Raw genomic sequence first — 23,492 nt, 5'->3', positions numbered from 1 at the left:
ATCACACACACACTCATACACATGTACTCACACGCGTGTGCGCATGGAGAGGGAGAGATATTATTTCTAGACCTAGGATTTTAGGCTAAATTTAATGGAAGTCATAAGGACCTTCAGTTTTAAGTTCCTTATTTCAAAGCTAAGCAGTAAATCTTTCAAGCATAAAATCGTATTTCATAAGGATAATATTAGGTGGGAATTGGAATGGAAATACAAGTTAAAAGAAAATAATAAAGAACAAAATTTACAACTTAAGAAAGTTTATTTATACATATATTTAAATGGACCACAGTGGACATTAACTTAATGGTGATCCTTATTCATCAGATGAACTTAGAAGAGGCAAAACCATTTTATTTTGAATTTAATGTTTATGATATGCCAGAACTTTTTAATTTTGCAGCCATGTAAACTTAGTAAGAGAAAAGTACATGATCTTTCCAATTTTTTGAGGGGAATCCACTAAAGGGTTTGTGAGGACCAATGAATTAGGCCTTCTCAGATGTAACAGCCAACAACACGTGAAGTGTTTTTAATGTCTAAAACAGTTGTGATTTTTAACAAAGGATGATAAAGTATCTTTTAGCTGCTCTAAACTAGAACCTTTTGGGAGGCAACTTTGGCCAGAATTGTTGATCATTGCCTCCCTGGCTGGGCGTGGCCTCTGGATGGCTGGGTCAAGGTGTTTTGTGTATAGTAAATTCTCCGGAGGTTTACACTGTGGTTCAAGTGCAGAGCTGTGGAATGTGCTCTTTGTAGCACAGAATCTGCCTCTACACTGATCAGTTTCCATTATCTGGTATAAAAATATGAACACAATTTAGCAATGATTTATAGTTCAAAATAAGCATTATTTATTTTTATTGTTTTATCATGTTCATTTTTTTTTTCTTTTGTGTCCTGAGGAGACAACATTTTTATGTCACATAAAACAGAGTGTTACTGGCAAAGGTAGCGTCATTAATAAGAGTTATAAAATGATTTGCTTTTCTATTACTTTAAACCTCAGTACCTTTAGTCAGGCCGTGTTAGCATGACTCCTGTTATCAGCAGAAGGTTTTAAACGTCTGCCAAAGAGCTGAAGGCCGTCGGAACTCTCCCAAGGGCTGTGTACAGTTTGTTAGGAAAAGACAGCTTGCACAGACACACAATTGCATGTTTGTTAGGTTCCTTTGTGACTGGAAACTCTGTTACATACTTGACATTATTATTCGGAATCACCAGACCGTCTGTGAGGGAGGAAAATACAAGGAATTAACAAATCTGAAAGTTATGCTGGGGAATAGTAACAGTGATTCAGGGCAGATTGTCAGCAATTAAAGACCCTTCGTTTAGTTGACATGTCCTTGTCTGTGCTATTTACACTTTGTTTTTTCCTATTGCTTAAATATTCCTTTCAGTTGGTTGGGGCAGAGGATGGGGCGTGGGGGGGGTGCCGCTATAACTGACAGTTTTAATAATGCTGCACAAAGATACATTAGTTAGAATGTACTTTCCCCGCCCGCCTCGATAGCTGTTTTCTCTGGCTCTTCTCAATTGCTAGGGAAGTTTTAATATTTTAAACTCTGAGGATTTTTCTAACTTGAGACTGTTACCATTAGACTCCCCATAAAATGTGAAAACTCATTTTAACCCCTTTCTTGTGCAGCTGCTGGCATCTTGAGTTTGAGGTGGTAAGGAAACACCTGATGTTTTTTTATTTACAAACACCTCCCCCCCCACCAGCAAATTAGAGAACATTCTAGTCTTTCTCAGGCAGTTAAAATATTCTCTTTATGAACACAGTTGTTTCAAGATTTAATCCTACTATGTCTAGTAACTGATTGTACAACCTTGAGTCGTTTTAATGCTTGGCTTTGAGTCCTTATTTGCAGTTGGGGGTGGGGGTAAAAGTGGGAGATTTTTGTACTTAGATTATATACAGTTATGTTTTATAAGCGCTAGTAATATAGGCCTATTTTAAGGTATTATTTTAAATGCAAGGAGTGAAGAACTCCTCCACATATCAGTTCACTGTGATGGTGAAAACTGAATGTATTTTAAAGTGGCACCAAATTGAAGTTTGTTGTCTTATACACTGCTAAGGAGATGGGCAGATCTGAGTACTTCTCTCCTGGAGGCCAGTAGAGCTCAGTACCTAAAGTGCAGCCTGTGTTCCAGCTGAATTCAGGTCCAAATCCCAAATTTAACAATTACTAGGCTGCATACAATATAGCTCCTTTGACAGTCAAATTTTCTGCAGGACAGCTGCAGATGGGGAATTGAAACAGCAGCACTCTACCTGTTTTAAATATTTTTAAAAATTTTAATGTATTAATTGAATTTAGAGTGAGTGAGTGAGAGAGGGAGTGGGAGAGAGAGATGAGAAAGAGAAAGAGAAAGAGACATTGATTTGTTGTTCCACTTTTTTAAGCATTCATTGATGGATTCTTGCATGTGTCCTGACCAGGTATCACACTTGCAACCCTGGAGTATTGGGAAGACTCTGTAACCAACTGAGCCACCCAGCCAGGGCTCTGCATATGAAACTTTTGTCTAAAATTTCAATTGATTATAAAGCACTCTGTATCAAAAAAAATAAAAATAATAATAAAAAGGAAGGATGGAAGGAAGGGGGGGGGAAGAAAAACCTGAAGTAAGTGTTTAAAAAGCTGAGATCTATGTTAGTTTGTTATTAGCCACCACCTCCTAACACAATACCTAATGCTTTTATTGAATAAGTAAATGAGTGAATCACAAATAAATCCTTGAGTTTGGTGATCAAACATTTTTCTAGGGAACTTGATTGCGTTTATAAACTTCTGACAATGTGAACTCTCCGACTATTCTAATTATGTCATAATATTTGACATGTCATTGATTTTCTTACACTTAAATAGTAGATTAAACATAATCTGTGGCAGTCCTGAGAAATGCCCTATAATGTTTTGAGCTGTTTTTGTTGCATGAATGCAGTGACTGAATGAGTTTTTACTATAATTTGCTGCTATTAGTGGTGATAAATATATCATATATATCACATGTGCATACACATATAATCACATTTGTATGTATATATAATCAAAACATAATAGTTTTGTTTGTTTTTCAATCAGTTAAAATAATACCATATGCATCAAACTAAATAAAATCCATCATTCTAAAAATACAGTGTAGATTAATTGATCAAGGGTTATCAGTTAACAATTGAAATTTGGAATACAGTAGTATAAGATCTAAACAGGTAAAAAACTAAGGGACAGAATGTGAAACCATATTTTTTAATGAATAAAATGGTTTTCATTTTATCTCTGTACTCTCAAATCATGCCATATATATGTTTGCTATTCTTCATGGGATGATTTATTTGTATATTGTCTGTTCTCCTATAACTCAAAAATACCATGTTCAGTTATTCAAATAATAATAATAATAATAATAATAATAATAATAATAAAACAACCTGGGTATCATTATTGACATTGTTTTCTCTGTCAATTCAAATCCTTCAAGAAGTCGTTTTGATTTTTATCTCTACTGTAGACATGCACTCTCTCCTCACTTTGCACCAAATCCAGTGTCATTCTCGTAGTATGAAATCCTGTTCATTTTCCCTTTAATTACTGCAGTAGCCTTCTTTTTTTTTTTTTTTTTTTTTTTTTTTTTTTTAATTTTGGTTTTTCAATTACAGTTGTCCCCTTTTCCCCCAATTTCTCTCCCCCACCCAGCCCACCCCCAGCAGTAGCCTTCTAATTGGACTCTTCACTTCCATTCTTACGTCTCTCTCCATTTCATTCAAAGAACAGCTATAATGAATATTTAAATATGATAATTCCATCATGAGACAGCTGTGCTTAAAAGCCACTGAAGTGACTTCCCATGGGAATTAAAATTAAAGGTGACCCTTTATCACAGTTGCTGTGTCCAGCAAATCTGGCCCCTTCTCCCAGACCAGCTTCCTGTTGAATGCCTGACAACCTGTCCCACTACATGGAGTTTGAGTCTGTTCAAGTTCAGTACTATACCCGGTTTTTTCTTCAGCCTGAATTATTTCCTCTGCCTGCAGTGTACTTTTCTAGGATAAGTTTTAGTCAGTTTTCAGGCTTCCTCTTAGCTGTTACTTCCTGAGTGTTCCCTCACCACCAATCTAAATTATGTTCTCATTAGCCTCTCACACAGCATCTTCTGCATTTTCTTCAGGGCCTGTATCACAATTATAGTTGTATATTTACGTATGCATTTATTTGAATATTGCCTGTTTACTCCCCTGTACATTGAGCACTGTGCGTATAGGGTCCGTGCCAATTTCAGTGCTGTCTCAGGTATAATACCAAGCACACAGAAGGTGAATTATAAACACTGACTAAGTCTTGGGCATCATTTCAGATGTTGTCTATATAGAGGGATAAAGGCAAATGCCATGCTCTCATGGTATTGGCTTTTTAATACAAAGAGCCAGACAACAAATATATAAGTATATTTCTTTGATCCAGGACTCTTTTAGTGCAAGGTACTGAACAGAAGCTTAGATTTTATAAAAGAAAGAGCACATGCCTGTCTTGCTTCCACAAGGGTCCCGTGGCTCAGATAGCCCCCTCCGTCTGTATTTGTTTAACCCTGCCAGGCTGCCCTGAGTGGGACTCCGGCTCTGGCCTTCGGGAACCCTCATCAACAGCATTCTTTGTCCTCCTCTCCATGTGTACCAGCAGCTGAGAGATTTGGCAGTTCCTCACAGTGACTAACAGTAATACTTCTTTGCAGATGTAATGCACCATATAAATGGCAAGTCCTGTACAAACACTAAATAATTAGTCTTTATAATAACCCTAGCGCGATAGAGTGTAAAACCCTCTGTTTTGTGTGGAAATAACTGAGTCATTGGGAATGTGCCTATTAAAACCGTAGCATAGTGGAAGGATGTGGGTTGTGATTCTGAAATTTCTGATTTTTGGTTTTTGACTCCTAAATAAATATATTCACAAATAATAACATAATGTTTTACGAATACTACATTTTCTCATTAATAAATTTATGTAATTTATAGTTTAAAGTGTGTGAAATGCAAACATCAAGTAAGCTACTGACATCTTTAAGTCAGAACATATGATTGTAGCAACTTGACTTACTTTGGCAGTACATTTTTTTACGATCTCCCAGACTTCAAGTCTCCTGAGTATTAACTACATAAATGTTGATTTTTCTTGATGCACACTTTTCTCTGGAATACATTACAGATTTTAACTGAAACCTACTACATCAAGCTTGCCTTTCATTTGTCCTGATGACTTAGTGCTATTGTAATGAACACTAGGGAAAATCTTGTAGTGTCCTTGATTCCTGAAGTAAAATAATGAAACCATGAAACATTGACTACAGATAGCCATGAGGGCTTTTCATAGAAAGTGCCATTATGGTGTTAATGTTTCTGTGAAATGGGAATGTGGTTCAGTCTTGAACCCAATGTGGAAGTAGTTCTAACTATTGAAAGGTCAGGAGTGGGCTGTATATATTGTTTTGAAAATAAACAAATAACTTATTATCAGTTACTTTTATTCTGGTAATAGCTTCTCCTTCTCTTTGCAATGTTTTATGATATTCATTCATGTTAAGGTTGTCTGATGTTTGCTAGCCATCCATACTGTATAACTTTTCAGAATGTATAATTAAAAAAAAAAAAATACTGCTTTCCTAGGGTAGGCATATGAAGTTTTTGAAATGTTCAGAACTCTAGTAGTTAAGAAAATAAGTGCCTTTACCAGCATATTTGCTTCCAAGATCTTAACCACAGCGAATTTAATGTTTAAAAATAAAGTTGCATGCTATAAAAAGCATAAGTAGAAGATGATATAATTATTGAAGTTCATTCATAGATACATTGTGTCAGATTTTTAAAAGTAAATATGTATTTTTAGGAAGAGAAATGATTAAATCCTAACTATACAAAATTGATGTTTGCATACATCATTTTTATATTTTCTACTTAATTTTTTATAGTAGTTCCATTTTTTTGCCTTTTTCCTTCCTCCATCCAGCCCACCCTTCTCCTTCACAGTCAGTCCCCTCTCTGTTGTCCATGTCCATGAGTCATTCATACATGTTCTTTGACTAGTTCTCCCCTCCTACAGCTATCAGTCTGTTCATGTTTCCATGTTTTCAACTCTGGCTCTTATTTTTCTCGTTAGTTTGTTTTGTTTATTAGATTCCACTTTTAAGTGAGGTCACATTGTATTTGCCTTGTTCTGACCGGCCTATTTCACTTAGCATAATAGCCTCTGGTTTCATCCATGCTGTCATAAAAGGTAGGACTTTCTTCTTTCTTTCTGCTTTGTAGTATTCCTTTGGGTAAATGTACCACAGTTTTTTAATCCACTCATTTACTGAAGGGAACTAGAGCTGTTTCCAGCACTTGGCTATTGTAAATAGCACTGCTATGAACATAGGGGTGCACAGGTTCTTTTGAATTGGGGTTTCAGGAATCTTAGGGTATATTCCCAGCAGTGGAATTACTGGGTCATAAGGCAGTTTCATTTTTAATTTTCTGAGGAAATTCCATACTGCTTTCCACAGTGGCTGCACCAGTCTAGATTCCCACCATCAGTGCACTAGGGTTCCCTTTTCTCCACATCGTCACTAGCGCTTGTTGGTTTATTTATTAATGATAGCCATTCTGATAAGTGTGAGGTGATATCTCATTGTAGTTTTAATTTGCATCTCTCTGATGGCTAGTGATGTTGAGCATTTCTTCATAAGTCTGTGGGCCCTCTGTATGTCCTCCTTTGAGAAGTGTCTGTTGAGGTCCTTTGCCCATTTTTAAATTGGGCTGTTTGTCTTCCTGGTGTTGAGTCGTATGAGTTTTTTATGTATTTTTGAGATTAGACTCTTGTCCAATGTATCATTGGCAAACATGTTTTCCCATACAACTGGTTCCCTTTTCTGCATGCATCATTTTTAAAGTCAAATTCCTTTGTAGAATTGTATGCCTGAAATCAACATAATTTTAGTAACCAGTATCATCCCAACAAATTCAATAAAAAATAAAAAATAAAATTCCTTAGCTTTAGAAGATAATTGTATAAGAAGATAATACCTCATGAAACATTATTTTACATGTTATTTTAGCTTTCCTCTTGAACAAATTAAGGTATATTTCTGTGCAACCACCCTTTTTGTTGGAATGTTATTTTAAAAGTTTGAAATTGTTACTTTAAGAAATGGTAAAGAATTTTGAATACATTTTTACCTTAGATAACACTTTGATCTTCTGGATGATACTGTGAGCTTACAAACTAGGAAGGTAAATAGTTATAAAAGCCTTTATGATACACTTTTTTTTTATCTTGATCCCAAAACATATATCTGAATACAAAATAACCTGCAATGAAACCCTACTATATTGCCATTTTGTGATAGGATAAAGATTCTTGTTTCTTGATGGACATCAACATTTATATAAACTTCACTGCAAGGAAAATATCAAAGCTGTAGCATATATGCCACACACAAAGTATGTGCTCAGTACAGATGTAGTAACGGGAAGAATGATAATTATTTTGAAATTAGATAAATTTTATTTATGTCCGCATGCATGTGGGCATTTATATAGAGAACTAGAAATGCTATAGAAATAATATGTTCTCTACTCAAAAATATTAAAAGTGATTAATACTTTTGAAATCCATTAAAGTGCTTCATCATTGTAACAGAATTTAGCTGTTACTGAGCATCTCTACAGGGAATATACTTCCTCATTTACTTTTTCTTTAATATACCTTTTAAATGATCTCATTATTGTTTTTCTTTCCCCTGTTGACAGTTTACTACTATTTGCTACAAGGCTTTATTGACAAAGTAGTCATTTATTAGGAAAAAGAAATTCAGTACTGCATATTATCTTCCTCTGTTTCCCCCAAGGTACTTGCTTCTAATTAAAATGCCCATATTTAATTAACATACTTATTATTGTACAACTTTTTAAATCATTTTGTTGCTGAACTAAGTAGAATCATTGAGAACAATTAACTCAGCATACATTATTAGAATGATGAGTTGTAATTCTTAACAAGCCAAAGTGTAAGTTTGAAGTAGCCTCTTCCATGCATGGAAAAATCTGAGGAAGAACAAGAATGCAAACTATAGTCAAAAATAGCCAGTTGACTGGCAAATGGAGATTTCTCACAAAACTTTTTTTCTGATGGAAAGAGGCTGAAATGTTTATTATATCATGTATTTAGAATTGTGAACATTGTCTTAAGACCAGATAGATAGCTAAGTTTGTAGAGAAGAGTCCCTGGTGGACTAGAGATCTGTGTTTTAGCTCTGCTGCTAAATATTTGTAAATTACTCATTCATAAACACCCTGGCTGGTTTGGCTCAGTGGATTGAGCGTCGGCCTGCGAGCTAAGTGTCGCTGGTTCGATCTTCCAGTCAGGGCACATCAGAGAAGGAAAACTCTGACTCCAAAAAACCTCCGCTGCCTTGCGGCATACCTCTTTAGGGGAAAGGCTAAGGGAGTAAACCCCGACAGAAAATCCGGAGCCGGAGTCCCTAAGGCGGTTTGACGTTGTAGTCAACACCGGCAACTCCTGCGGCGCACCTGAAGCCAAGCTGTATTGACTCCGTCTTTCCCTTGGACCCTTCAGCTGCGAAGAGAGGGGGGGTCTGCTGCTTGGGCAACAGCAGACCCTCCATATCACCCTGCCCAGGCTCTGTAGCTTCAGCTTCACTGGAGAGGACACTCCAGCATCATCGCAAGATGTCGATTCAACACGGGAGGAGACAGATGCCGTGTCACTCCCGAGTCGGACTGCACAGCCATTCTCGGCGGTGCAGATAGACTCTTAAGAAGCTACACCATCGTCTCTTGAGATGGATGGCTGCCGCCGACGACGACGACGACTCATTCATAAAATAAACTGAATAAATTGACTTTATTATGACCTGTTAAATGAGTAGATGCTTGGCATGGTTCTTTACATAGGAGATGTTCAATTAACACTGTCCATTACTAACAGTATTATCATTATTATTTATGTGACGTATTCCTCTCCCTACCCCTCAAGAGCCTGAAATTATTAATTTCCAAAAGAAAAAAGTTTGTATCACACATCTCTCTAGCCCCTGACTGCATGAGATTCTGTGGTTCATGAAGCTGAAGGCACTGTAGTTCACAGATGTTCACCACACTATTAAGGAACAAAATTAATTTTAGGAGCACTTGAGGCACAATTGGGTAGTCAGGAGACTGTAGTGCACTGATGTACAGTCACTGAACATGAAGCCTTCTGTCATAACGGAGTGGATCTGTTGGAAATACAATGGATTAGATAGAGAATTACATTTTACAGTAAAACAATGACTTTTTTTTTTTTTTTAAGAGCACTGCGTTAGAACCCTGGCTGAGTGGTTCAGCTGGCTGCAGCATCATCCTGTACACCAAAAGGTCACGAGTTTGACTCCTGGTCAGGTCACTTACCCAGGTTGTTGCTTCCATCCCCAGTTGGGGTGCATATGAGAAGGCAACTAAGTTGATGCTTCTCTCTCACATTGATTTCCCCGGCCCCCCTCCCTTCCTCTTTCTCTAAAAGCAATGAAAAAAGTTTCCTCAGGTGAGGATTTAAAAAAAAAAAAAGAGAGAGCATTGCATTAGAAATGGAGCATCTGTGTTTTCTTTTGGTCTCTTCCTGACAAATGACACAAGCTAGTAATATTTCTTGGGACTCAGTTGCCTCTATTTCATGGGATGGACTAGATACCGTCAAAGATCCCTACCTGTTTAATAATTTTATGTTTCATTCAGTTCTAACTCATTCCATAGTCCTTTTAGAGAGTGTTACAAATATTAAAGTCTCCATGATACAGTACTTGAAACAATTTGTCTTAGACATTTTTTTGCTTTGCCCCTGTCTTCTCAATATTGCTCAAGTAGATTGCAATGTCACCACTGAATTTTTCTTTTAAATGTGTTTACTTATTCTGAGAATTGTGTTAAAATTGATGTAGTTTTTCAGAAAGACATGATTACATGTTTTGTTGTAAAGGTTAAGTTTTAGTTAACAGGTTTTTTAGACAAAAAACCCCCAGGAGATTAAAAGATTGAATGAAGCTTACTATGCTTTTTCTAATTTAATAGAATAAAAAACATTGGAAAACAATTGAGCCAAATTACATGAACTGTAAATATGACACAATTACGTAAATATGAAATAAATATTAGAATGAACTATGGTTTGTTTCATCACCATTTATGGTGATCTCTGCTTGGATACATAATTATGTTATTTGCTCTTTTCAAATTAATATTAAGTCTTTTGTTCAAAGTGAGTTCCAAATTTTAGAATTTCATACTATTCACACCATTTCATAGTGGCATAATATACACTTTGATTAATAGGATTGTTTGAGAAGAAAAGGAGAGGCTTTTCCCAAAAAGGATTCGTATTTGAGAATACTCATGGATATCATTGGTTTTTCTGCCAAGCTGCTGCCAATCACTTGAATTCAATTTTTAATTACTTAAACACACACATGAATTAAGAAAATTGAATAATTTAACTAAAAGCTCATATCATTTTATAATGTGACACATACTATTTTTCTCCACAAAGAAATGTTCAGGACAAGTTTTAGGAAGAAAAGTTAATTTTATAGAAGAGAAAAAGATCTTAAATTCATAATTGTATGCAGGGTTACATTTAGCTATAGACAATATTAAAATTTTTTGCTTTACAGCTGAAAAAATAATTATACGAACATTATCTAAGCAACAGTCTTTAATGTATTACATTATGTTAGCTTTTCCTGATATACTGAAAAACTCAAATAACAGTAAATCAAAAGAAATTTTGACTTACCTGACTTAGACCTTTGATATTTTTAAGAGACATTTTATTATTCATTGGTTTATTTGAGATATGATATCAATTTATAAATAAGATATTGTGTTTCCATTGGTTTTAAGCTCATCAATAGAAAAATTGTGCACATTATTTTTATTTGAACACTATTATACTTTTGTATTTATCAAGGGTGTTAAAATATTTTAGAGGTTCTATCTTAGATTTTAATGTGATCCAGAAAGGCACACACTGTTAAAGTCAATTCATTTGTGTTTTCTATAGACCTTATATTTTATTTATAGTATATTCATAACACCTAAGTACAATATAAATTTGCAAATAGTGAAAGTATTTCTACTCTGTTCTTTTATTATGTGGTAACAGCAGTTCAATAAGGTTTACCTTTGTGTCTCTGTATTTTATTAATAAATAACATTTAGCATTGAAGTTAGAATTACCAGTGTGGTGTAATCATGTTTCTTTTCCTTTTCCTTTCCCTTCTTCTTTCAAAGATGAGTATATAAGTCTTCTTATTGAAGTAGTATTTTTTCCCAAGTGTTCATATAGTCATAGTGTCAATATACACATTAAAAATGGTTTTGTTTGAGTGTATGTTAAGGCTTACTCAGCTGTATACACATACTTCGTTGGTATAGAGGAAGGGAAAGTAGAGAAAAATACATGATTTTATAAGCTTCTAAGCTTCTTCAAGGTTTTGAAACCAAAATTTAAATGACTGTTGAAATCCCAGTTTCAGCGTAAGTTTTTCACATGATTATACCTTTTCCATGCAAGTATTTTTAAATGCCATTGGATAAAAAGATATCAATTCCAGTACAAAATTGTAGTATCAAATATTGAATTTAATAGATTTTAAAAGATAACATCATCACTTCAAATCTATGCACTTAATATACCAACAAACTTTTTAATTACCGCCTTAAATTAGGTTACTAAAACTGTTCACATTTTACTGAACACTGGGAAATAGTGGAGTAGGAGAAAGATAACTAACAAGTTTAGTCTTTGTATTGAAGTATGTTATCTCAATGCCTGCTTTGTAAATAGGGAGAGGTTGTGTTCAAGATTTACCTACCTAGTAAACAACAGTCATGATTTAAGACTAACTGGTGCCAGATAATTCATGATTTTTTGATATTAATGAGATACAGAGGACAATTTTATTGTTTGAACTATTTTTGAAATACATATTTTATTTTCTACATTTCATTCTAAACAAATACGAAGTGAACAATACTGCTTGTTTTGTAGTATGTTAATATAACATTAGTGTCCATTTGAGATTACAATAATAAATTGTTTCCTCCTCTAATATAGTTGGTTAATAATATGAATGGGGTTAATGATATCTCTCACCCTGAACAGGTTTAAGAATTAAATGAAATATTTGCCCCCAACAAAAACCCCAAAACTCAAAACCAAAAAATACAGAACGTACAATGTGACATTATTGGTATCAGTGCCATTATTGTCATTGGTGCCTTCTAACACTCTCCCTCAGTGATAATGGAAAAATATTTTGAATGTACTCACTTTGAAAATATGTCTAAAGTTGTTATAATGAGCAAATTTAAATTATAATGATGATATATTTATACACTTATTTGAAATATTAAAATGTTCTAATGAAATGAACATTTGGAAGTATATTTATTTTTGCTTTTGATATTTTGGTTTATATGTATATGTAATTCATTTAATAATAGAAAGCATCACCCCAATGTATTATTTAAGTAAAAGGTAGATTCAGTTATATTCATTAGCACATGGATGAGAAAATGTAGGCAGAAAGCAGAGAAGAAATACAAGTTAAAGATAAGCCAAATCCTAACTGTAAGGGCCCTAAGCAGCAAAATACACTTGTCTACTGACCTATGAAGAATATCAAAATCCCTGCTTTGATGCATAAGTTCAGATATCTTTCTTTATTAAGCTGCATATGTCTATAAGTAGGTACAGATTCTCCAAGATTCATTGAGATAGCTATTGGTAGTAATTTATATTAATGATTTTATTTTTATTTTTTGCTAAATTTCAGTGATAAAGACTGCATGTGTACTACTGAGTATAATGATTTAATCTTGTTCCTGCAGTACTGCGGGATGATTTCAGACAAAATCCTTCCGATGTCATGGTGGCCGTGGGAGAGCCTGCAGTGATGGAGTGCCAGCCTCCACGAGGCCATCCGGAGCCCACCATTTCATGGAAGAAAGATGGCTCTCCTCTGGATGATAAAGACGAAAGAATAACTGTAAGTACTGGATTCAGCAGTGGGGAACATTAATAGATCTAATGGTGTATATCTTCACCAAAGGAAAAATATGAAGTGTTTTTTTGTTTTCTTTTTTAATTTATTAATTTTAGAGAAAGACAGGAAGAGGGAGACACAGAGACAGAGTCAGAGAGAAACATCTATTCATTGTTCGACTTACTTATGCTTTCATTGGTTGCTTCTTGTATGTGCCATGACAGGGGATCAAACTTGCAACCTTGTAGTATGGGGAAGACTCTCTACCCAACTGAGCTACCTTTCTTTTTCTAAATAAAGGGTTGCATTCATTATCTCCTATTTTTATTTTTTCTTTTAAAATAAATATATTTTAATTCTCCCTGTATGGACATGAAAATAAGTGAGGAAAATATCGCATGTTGCTCAGTTTGAAGATTAGTAAAAGAAAATTATAATTTCTACGTTAATGTCTAAAAGGTTACACTTTTATATATGACTTAATTATTATCATAACTTAGGGCATATCACATTTCCATGTGTTGCAGTAAAAATTGTAATGAAAAAAAAAAAAAAAGTTGATCATGTAAGATCCCTAAAAGTAACTTCAGGATTTTTTCTATTTCTGCTTTTTTAATTGTTTTTCTGTTTTATAGAGTTTACTATGGTTTCTGAAAAAGAAAATCTATTCTTAATGATGATTAATAATGGACTTATTCATTCCAAAATAAATTGTGTAACTAGATTATTGGATTTCAAAATTCTTTAGTAATGATGCATTTTCTTCTTGATATCATTGATTCTCTGTGACTCTTCACTTTTTCTTTGCATTTTTATATTGTGAAAATTATTACTAAACCACCTAAATCACTAAGCTCTCATTGATTCTATGATTGTATGGTATTCCCCTTTGCCATTCTCTTTGTTCTGCACACACTCTCTGTCCATTGTGAATTTATTGGCTGAATTACCCAGGAGAATGTGTGTGCTAAACTTGTTGTCTTGTTATAACAAGACAACATATTCCTATTCATGCTTGCGCTATTTATGAACAACCAATTAGCAGAGTATCATGAGAATTAAATAGTGACAAAAATAGAAAAGGTTGTGGTACAAGGTTTTAGGGACCTTAAAAAAAAAATCAAGCATTTATCTTAAACTGATCTGAATTAAAATTAGTGTCTCGAAGAATTTTTATAATTTGAGGAATTGGGGTGAGAATAATCTAGCTCTAATTTTAAGCATTCTTTTATAGTTCTACTGAGTGAACTATATATGGAAGCATTGGTTTTGGGAAATGGAGTCAAGAGCATAGGGGAATGGGAAATATAGGGACAAATGCTTCTGTTTTTAGCGTTAACAGATTCCTTTTAGATTTATACACAATTAAGGTAATATTTTCTCCCAAAAACATATTTTAAGTCATTTAATTATCATTATCTTCAACTCCCATTTCCCTGGCCCAATGATTCAAACACACTAAAACCATTATTATCCTCTCCCTCATGTCTTTACTCATGACCTATTTGTGTTTAATACAAATTAATGGTAAAATTTTTCAGCACTGGAGATGCAGCATTAAATAGCTACTACTGAGTGCCCTTGTGGAGTGTATATTCTGTGACTGAACATACAAAAAACCCAAAATAGATAGTATAATATATAGTACATTAGACTTTTGTAAGTGCTATAAACAATGAAGTACTAGTGACTTAGGATTTAGGAAGACTCTCAGATTTAAATAGGATGACCAGAGAATGCTTCACATAAAGGCTGGACAAAATTTGAGGGAGGGAACTTTCCGGGTATCTGGAAAAGTGTTCTAAGTGGAAAGATAGTAAGCTTAAAGATCCCACAGTAAGACATACCCAACAGATTCAAAAAGGAGCAGTTATTGGTGTGGATTAATAGAGTGAGTAAAGTTGAGACTTGGAGGCGATGACATCAGGGGTAACAACTAACCAGACTGGGCTGTGTGGGACCTTATAGGCCTTGTTCATAACCTGGCTTATCTCCTGAGGGAGCTGTAAAGCACCTGAGGTTTCTCAGCAGAACCCTCTGCTCTCTTGCAGAGGCACTGAAGGAGGATCATGGCAGAAGCAGTGAGACAAATTGGGAGTTTTTTCAGCTCTCTGAGCAAGAAACAAATGGTGTTTTGGACCAATCTACTAGGAAGAGATGTAGTGAAGAGTGGTTAGATTTTTGATCTGCTGTGAAGCAATAGCTGTCAGATTGTGCTAACGGATTGGACATAGGTTGTTAGAAAAAGAGAAGAGTCAAGGATTACCTTAATGCTTTGGTCTGAGCAGCTGAAAAGGCAGAGATGCCATTAACTGAGATGTCATTATGTAGAAAAAGATTTGGAGTGGAAGGTATCAGTTGTAGACATTATAACTTGGAAATTCTCATTAGATATACACAAATGTCAAATAGGCAGTGGAAACATGAGTCAGAAATTCAGAGTTGAGGTTGAGGCTGGAGGAGAAATTGAGTTGTGGTAGACAAAACAAGTACTGATTACTGTGCAACCCGCCCCTCCTTCTGGGCAGATGAAAGGCTCTGCTTCCCAGCTTCCTTGCTGTAGGGCAGACCAATTTGGCTAGTTCAGCTTCATGGGCTGTGAGTAGAAATTAAAGATAGTAAATACTACTGAGAGAGCCTTCAGCATGCTCTTTTCCATGCGGCCTCCAAGAAGTGCATATGTTCCAGGTAGTGAAGCTACGACAGGGAGGCCACCCAAAGAGCCTGGGCCCCCAAGTCATGTGTAGCACAACTTTCCACCCCACATCTGGCTTCCCATGATGGGCATGTAAAATGAATGAGAAATAAATCTTTGTTGTATTAAGTCACAGAGAATTCCTTACCACAGACTAATGTAGCCTATTTTGATGAATATGGGGATCATTAGCATGTACATATTATTTAAAAACAGAAGAATGAAATTTATTCAAAAGCTTTTGGTTTGTGTATGTATTTTGTTTTGTATCTATGCATTTTTGTGACATTAACAGTTTAAAACCACTCTAGTAAATGTTTTTTAAACCTTTGAATGTCCTGTTGCATCCTATGTAGAATCTGAAAAAAGTTGTGGTTTATGCAATTATGTTTAATTGATTGCAGGAGCTTCATTTACATTTTGCTGTCTAGAAGGCACTGTCCTATTAATGACAAGCACCAGTCCCCCCACATATTAGTAGTTTAGGGTCAATATTATAAGGGCCATCACCAAAGAGAATAAAACAATTTAAAGTTGCAATAACCTATGACTATGAAATGATGCCAAAATGTTAATGTATAAATATTTTTAAAAATCATTTAAATGCTGCCAAAATGATGATTCACAATAGCATCCCATATGCTAGGAAGTTGTAACATCTGAAACTTTTACTATTTCTAAGACCATCTGTGTGTTTTGTGTGAGTTATGACTGCTAAACTGATAAAACACTAGAGGTAAAAGGCAAATTTATACATGAAGGGAAATGAATAGATTAAAAATCAGCAGTTTGGGTTTAAAATTACAGTTCTTATTTTGATCATAATTGTTCTGTTTTATTTTCTTCCTTTAGGCAAAACTAAAATCAAATAATTAAAACAAAAACTTAAAACAAGAATAGAATGCCTGGTGTTATTTCCAACTTATTTTCAAAAATCGAAAGTACATTGTTAAGTGATGTTGTTTATTAAGTATTTTATGTGAGTCTTCTCTCCTGAGCTTTGTTTTCAAACTGTTGTTTTCATTTCTGTTATTCATGTACTTTGCCAAATATATTGGGTACAGATGAACAGGAGATTAAAGCCCATAATATCTTTATGAAAGGCAAGTGAAAACTGCATGGTTATTGCTACAGTTTTGGTTATAGGAATTTCTAGAGTTCTTTAATGTGGTGACTTTCTTTGTTGAAAATTTAAAGTACAACTCACCCAGCTGTGAGAACAAAGACACACCCTACAAATAAAAGGGAAATATGTAATTGAATTGTAGCCGCACCTGTATTTTTGATGTTAAATCATTTCTTTTTACATTGACCTGGATTCTGAGCCAAATTTTAGATCTATGATGATTATAAACCTGGAATATATAAATAACATTTTTCTTGGTTCTCTACCTGAAGAAGAATCTTTTAGAACTCTGTTGGCACTTATTTCTTAGAATAGTTTGAAAGAGGCCTTAGATGTTGATTGTCTGTGGTGTTCTTCCTTTTTCTAAACATACTTATTTATATTTAGAATTAGAAATAGAAGTAGTTTAACTGAAAGGCTGGATTAAATAGATTTACTTCATATGTTTGAGATTTAGTCATAGCCATTATTATGAATAAATGAAATTTTCTCATAGAGATGAATTTGAGGACCAATAACTTCTTTTTGCTGTAGAACAACATTCAGATATACCTTACCAAAAGTGACATATTTATTTCATTACATTACATTTTGGAAGTATTGTACAGACTTTCAATATTAATCTGTAAGATGGTCCAATTGAGACTATTCAGATTGAGAAGAAAAGTAATACCAAATATTGAAAAATAATTTTATGTTCAAAAAAACCTAACATTGCCCTTGAGTTAAAGAGAAAGGTAAATACAGTTGGAAGTAAACATCGCAAATACTTTTATAGATTATGAAAGGCCTTAATTATGGCCCCAGCCAGTGTGACTCATTTGGTTGGAGTATCATCCCATACCGAAAGGTTGTGGGTTCGATTCCCAGTCGGGGCACATACCTAGGTTTTTGGGGTTCAGTTTCCATACTAGGGGCTTAGGGGAGGCAACCAATCGAAATTACTTTCGCATTAATGTTTCTCTCCCTTCCTCTCTCTCTAAAAGCAATGGAAAAATGTCCTCAGGTGAGGATGAAAGGAAAGGCCTTAATTATGTAAAAGGTGATCAATTACAGGAGTATGTTGAATAAAAGATGACAAATGGACCCAAAAAAGGCCAAGGAAAATTTTAGTATGCTTTTTGAATTTCTGAAGGGAGTGAATAGTCATTGATAATGAGAAAAGAGAAAATTGGTGATGCCAAAACACTGTGAAAAGGTATTAAATTTATCTTAAAATTTGCAACTTATATTTGTTGATCTGGGTGATTTTAACATTATCTTAGTGAAAACTTAAGTGTGTTATAAATCAGCACCGTTTTGGGAATCACACACAATTGCACAAAGTGTGAGACATCAGTTTCCCATATCTTCCTCTTGGGTGGATCTCTGTGAGATGAACATCTTACAGGAATTGCAGGCATAGAGATGGAAGTATAACCAATGTCTCATGGATAAGAGCTTACAATTAAAACTTATTTAATTACTTATTCTAAAAATAAGAACACTTGTATTAATAAACTAAAATAGTAAGGTCTCCAATAGTGCCTAGGTGGTAACGAATAAAACAACAGTGACCATCTGGTTTTCCTCAGTATATGATAAATTGGGATAGCAAATTGATACCATAACTTTAATAAAAGAAAGTGATAGTTGTATATATTTATATATGATATCTTAGAACTTATGACTAGAAATTAAACTTTTTGATTTGAATTAGTAATTGAGTTTTTCTTAAAAAACAGCAAATTCCTGGAACATAATAAATATGCAATAAATGTTTATGAAATGTTGCAAGCTCTTCTGCTTAAGTCTATCATAAAAAATTGAAAACAAACTATTCCATTTTAAAAATATTTATTAAATGTATTGGGCTGACATTGGTTAATAGGGTCATATGGGTTTCAAGTGTACATTTATGATACATGATCTGTATATTACATTGTGTGCCCAGCACCCAAAGTCAAACCATCTGCCATCACCATATATTTGGACTCCTTTACACTTTATGACCCCCTACCCCCTTCCCTCTGGTAAACACCACGCTGCTGTCTGTGTCTGAGTTTCCATTTATATCCATTTTTTTAATCTGAGACTTTTCAAACAAATGTGTCAAATTTTAGAAATGGTTATTGTAGAGACACCAACAATTTATTCATCTACACTATAGTAATAACAATATCTGTTGTATTTTAAGCCCCTGCTTTATATTATCTCATTTAGTTCTCTTGAACACTCAGTCCATTTTTTCCCATTATGGCACACTTATATCAATAAATTCAGTCTCTTGGAGAAGATGAAGAAGAAGGAGGAGGAGAAAGGAAGAGGAAAGGAATGGAGGGGATGGAGGAGGAGATGGTGATGATAATGAACATTTAATGTAACACTAGGTGGCAAACCCTATTCTGGCAATAACCCTGTCAGGTAAATACTAAGATTTCACTAATGCAGTGATTAACTCCACATTGGCTGGAGGGACAATTATGGGAGCAACTGCCTTTTTGTCACTGATAACATTTCCTACAAGCTCCTATATATTTTCCTCATATATAAGGACCCTGATTTGCTATCAATGAAAATTTCAAATCAGAATGACAGTAACTCTTAGTTTTCTCTATGACGCATTGTCTTTAAATTCACAGGCATCTGGATATTTTAGTTCACACAGTGGAGGTTATGGTGGTCCTGAAGCTATTAAGTCCAGTAATGAAGACTACAGAAGAATAGATTCATAAAATTTGAGGTTTAGTAGTTTTACAAAAGAAGGCATAGAAATGGTCAGGTTTAACCAGAGGTTATAGTTGAGATGAACTAAAATTATTTATTTTGGACCCTAGTATTATTACATCAAAAGATATTAAAAGACTACTGAAGAGGATGATAACTGTTCACCATTTGACATTTGGGAAAGATAATTTATATTAAACAGAACATTGTGAATCAGTGAATCAGTTAATTGAAGATACTTTTTAGTTAACTGTCCAAATTGTGGATTAACCAGATCCTAATATCATTAGCTGTACACATTTTAAAAGTTATTGCTGAAAAAATTAAGCAATTATGAGAAATTATATAATGATGGGAAACTGAGTTAAAAAGTTATTGATGTTATGGCTTAGCAATTTTGAAGAGATACAATATAATACAGCAAAAACTACCACGGTAACAATACAATGTAAATAGTGAGATCTTCCTGGACTTAATTCTGAAATTCCAGAGTTACTTTCTTCATAATAAACTTTTACTGTCATTTATCCTGAATAAAATTTTATTTTAATATTTAAAAGAACTTAAAACACATTTATTTTTCCATATTTGAAATTCTTAACTACTAAGCTAGAATTTAGAGATGAGTAACACATGCTTATTTCCATCCTCTATGTATGTGGCTTTGTGACATGAACATTTTTGAGTGACATGCCATTTCTTGAGCTAAACTGTGCCTTGAATTTTTTATTGTTTTTCCTACCTGTCCTTAATGGAGCATGCTACAAATATTCTATATGCCTTACAGGTTTTGGTGTTGGTTTACTTAATTGAAAAAAAAATAATTTGAATGATGGGGAAGTAAGTTTATTATGTTATTTATTTCCATCAAAATCATAGTAAAGTCAGAAACAATCTCATTATCAATTTATCTACTTATCACATAATTATATTGAGAGTTATCTTCATTGAAAAATGTGGAAACAAGTCACAGCATTAATGTGTTTTAGTGTGATGTATAACCATATTTAGTAGCCTTTTTTTTTTTTTTTTTCACGATTTTACTTAAATGGAATGACCAATCATCCTGGTTTGCTGGGAACTGTCCTGTTGTTAGCACAGAAAATCCCTAGTCCTAGGAAAAACCCTTGGTTCTGGGAAAATGAGACAGTTATTTACCCGGAACCTGGATGGCTTAAAGGAATTGATTTATGTGTTAGTGAGAAATCACATTCACACATTGTAAGTAAAAAGTAGTTAAAAGAAATAAAAGAGTTTTAAGTATATCATTTCTTTCATAAGCAAGTTAAAGATTGGAAAATCATCAGTAAAGTAAGGAGAAAAAGTATTTATACATTAAAAAAATGATTTAACACATCCTATTCCCATGCTAAAGGGATACAATTATTAAAATGCAGCATGTCATCAGTTCTTTCTCCAGAACTCTTCTGCTTCTTGCATGTCTTTATAGGTTTCTTTGATTTCCCCTGTTGGTGTGATATTTTGGTAAAAACCAGCTGACTCACATCCTATACAAGTCCCCAGGGTCATCCAGATTCTTCAAAAATTTGGCATTCAGCCTTCTCCTTGCCAATTGCTTCCTTTCCCCTAAATTCCCACACGTCTCCTTCCTAAGCCATCTGCTCCTCTTCTCTTCCTTCTATTAGCGCTGTCCTCTGGTCTTCCAACTTCTTTCATTGTTCACTGTTTGTTGCTTCCTTTTCCTCTCTCCTCCTTATAGGAAATCAACATACTTAATGCAGCTGATGTCATAGAGCCGTTTTTCCCTGAGAAGTAGGATTTATGTTCCTGTAAAATAAACATGTAGTTCTGTTGTGTGAAGGTCAAAGGAAACTGATGTAGTGCACCAATTTTTTCCTGTCCATCTTACATAAAGAGTCATACACATTATATATTTTATCTTTCAGAAGTAAAAATGCTAGCCATTATTTAAATCAATATAAAACTATAATATGAGCCATGGAACTGAAGAATTTAGTTAAAAGGCAAGTTTATGGTCTATCCTACTCTTTCATTTTCAAATTTAATAATTGAAATAGTGGATTAATAAAATAAAGTGTAGTCTTAGGAATAATAAGACCACATTATAACTTTAGGTTTCAATACCTATTAAATATATGATATTATCAACATTTTTATTTCTATAAAATCCATTATTATAAAACAAATATTCCAAAAACTTATATGGAACCACAAAAGACCACAGATAGCTTCAGCAATCTTGAGAAAGAAGAGGAAAGTTGGAAATATCACGCTACCTGATATCAAACCATAATGCAAGGCCATAATAATCAAAACAGCATGGTGTTGGCCCCAAAAGAGGCATATTGATCAATGGAACAGAATAGAGAGCACAGAAATAAACCCACACATTTATAGTCAATTGATATTTGAAAAGAAGGGAAAGGCACGTATCAAGACATGTATGAATGACACATGGACATGGAAAACAGCGTGAGGATTGACTGTGGGAGTGGGGGGTGGGCTGGGCAGAAGAGAGCAAAAGGGGGGGAATGGACAACTGTAATATAACAATAAAATATTTAATAAAAAATCCAAATACTTGAAAAAGGAGGCAAGAACATACAGTGAGGTAAAGACAGTCTATTCAATAAATGGTGTTGGGAAAATTGAACACATACATGCATAAAAACAAAGCTAGACCACTAACTTACACCATACACAAGAATAAATTAAAAATGGACTAAAGACTTAAATATAAATCATGAAACCATAATAATCCTAGAAGGAAACAGAGGCAGTAAAATTTCAGACATTTCTTGTAGCAATATTTTCAGTGATATATCACATTAGGCAAGGGAAACAAGGGAAAAATTAAGGAAAAGGGACTACATCAAACTAAAAAGTCTTTGTGCAATAAAGGAAACCATCAACAAAATGAAAAGACTTCTGCTCACTGGATGGGAGAACATATTTACTGATAATACATCTGATAAGGGGTTAATTTTTAAAATACACAAAGAACTTATACTACTCAACACCAAGAAGGCAACCAAATTAAAAAAATGGGCAAAAGACCTGAACAGACACTTCTCCAAAGAGGACGTACAGATGGCCAATAGACATATGAAAAGATGCTCAATGTCCCTAATGATCAGAGGGGAGCAAATAAAAACCACAATGAAATATCCTTTCATCATTAAATCAATGAACAGTGCTGGTGAGGGTGTGGAGAAAAGGGAACTCTTGTTGGTGGGAATGCAGACTGGTGTAGCCACTGTGGAAAGCAGTATGGTGTTACCTCAAAAAATTAAAAATGGAACTGCATTATGACCAAACAATTCGGCTTCTGGCAATATATCCAAAGAAACCAAAAAAAAAAAAAAAAAAAAAAAAGATTTGAATACATGCACTCCTATGCTCATTGCAGTATTATTTACAATAGCCAACATTTGGAAACAGCCCAGGTGCCCATCAGTAGATGAGTGGATCAAAACGGCTGTGGTACATTTACACAATATAATATTACTCAGCCATAAAAAAAGGAAATCTTACCTTTTGCTACAGCATGGATGGACCTGAAGATTATTATCCTAAGTGAAGCCAGTCAGAGAAGGACAAATACCATAAGATCTCATATGTGGAAGCTAATTAACAAAATAAACTGACCAACGAAATAGAAACAGAGGCATGGACACATGGAGCAGACTGACAGCTGACAGAGGGGAAGGGGGTTGGGGCTCTGAATGTAAGAAGGTGGGAGGGGTTAAGCATAAACACATACATGTGTGTGTGTGTGTGTGTAACATATAATACACACATATATGAAATACATAGACACAGACAACAGTGTGGTGTTAACCAGAAGGAAAGGGCTGTTGGGGTAGATGGAGGTAGGCAAAGGCGGGGGGTGGTGGCAAT

The 23,492-nt window shown here is 34.4% G+C and overlaps 1 protein-coding gene across 1 annotated transcript in view; it reads left to right on the top strand.

Moving 5' to 3' along the window:
• ROBO1 (roundabout guidance receptor 1) overlaps window positions 1-23,492 on the top strand; it is a 424,735-nt gene that overhangs the window by 270,079 nt on the left and 131,164 nt on the right. The window contains exon 3 of the mRNA XM_090275922.1: window positions 12,929-13,086. Within this exon, the coding sequence (XP_090132048.1) occupies window positions 12,929-13,086 (158 nt within the window). The remainder of the gene's footprint in view (window positions 1-12,928; window positions 13,087-23,492) is intronic.

The sequence above is a fragment of the Furipterus horrens genome, unplaced genomic scaffold (genome assembly GCF_987537825.1).
Source record: "Furipterus horrens unplaced genomic scaffold, mFurHor1.1.pri manual_scaffold_1, whole genome shotgun sequence".
Classification (NCBI taxonomy): domain Eukaryota; kingdom Metazoa; phylum Chordata; class Mammalia; order Chiroptera; family Furipteridae; genus Furipterus; species Furipterus horrens.
This window is presented reverse-complemented; position numbering and strand designations above follow the sequence as displayed.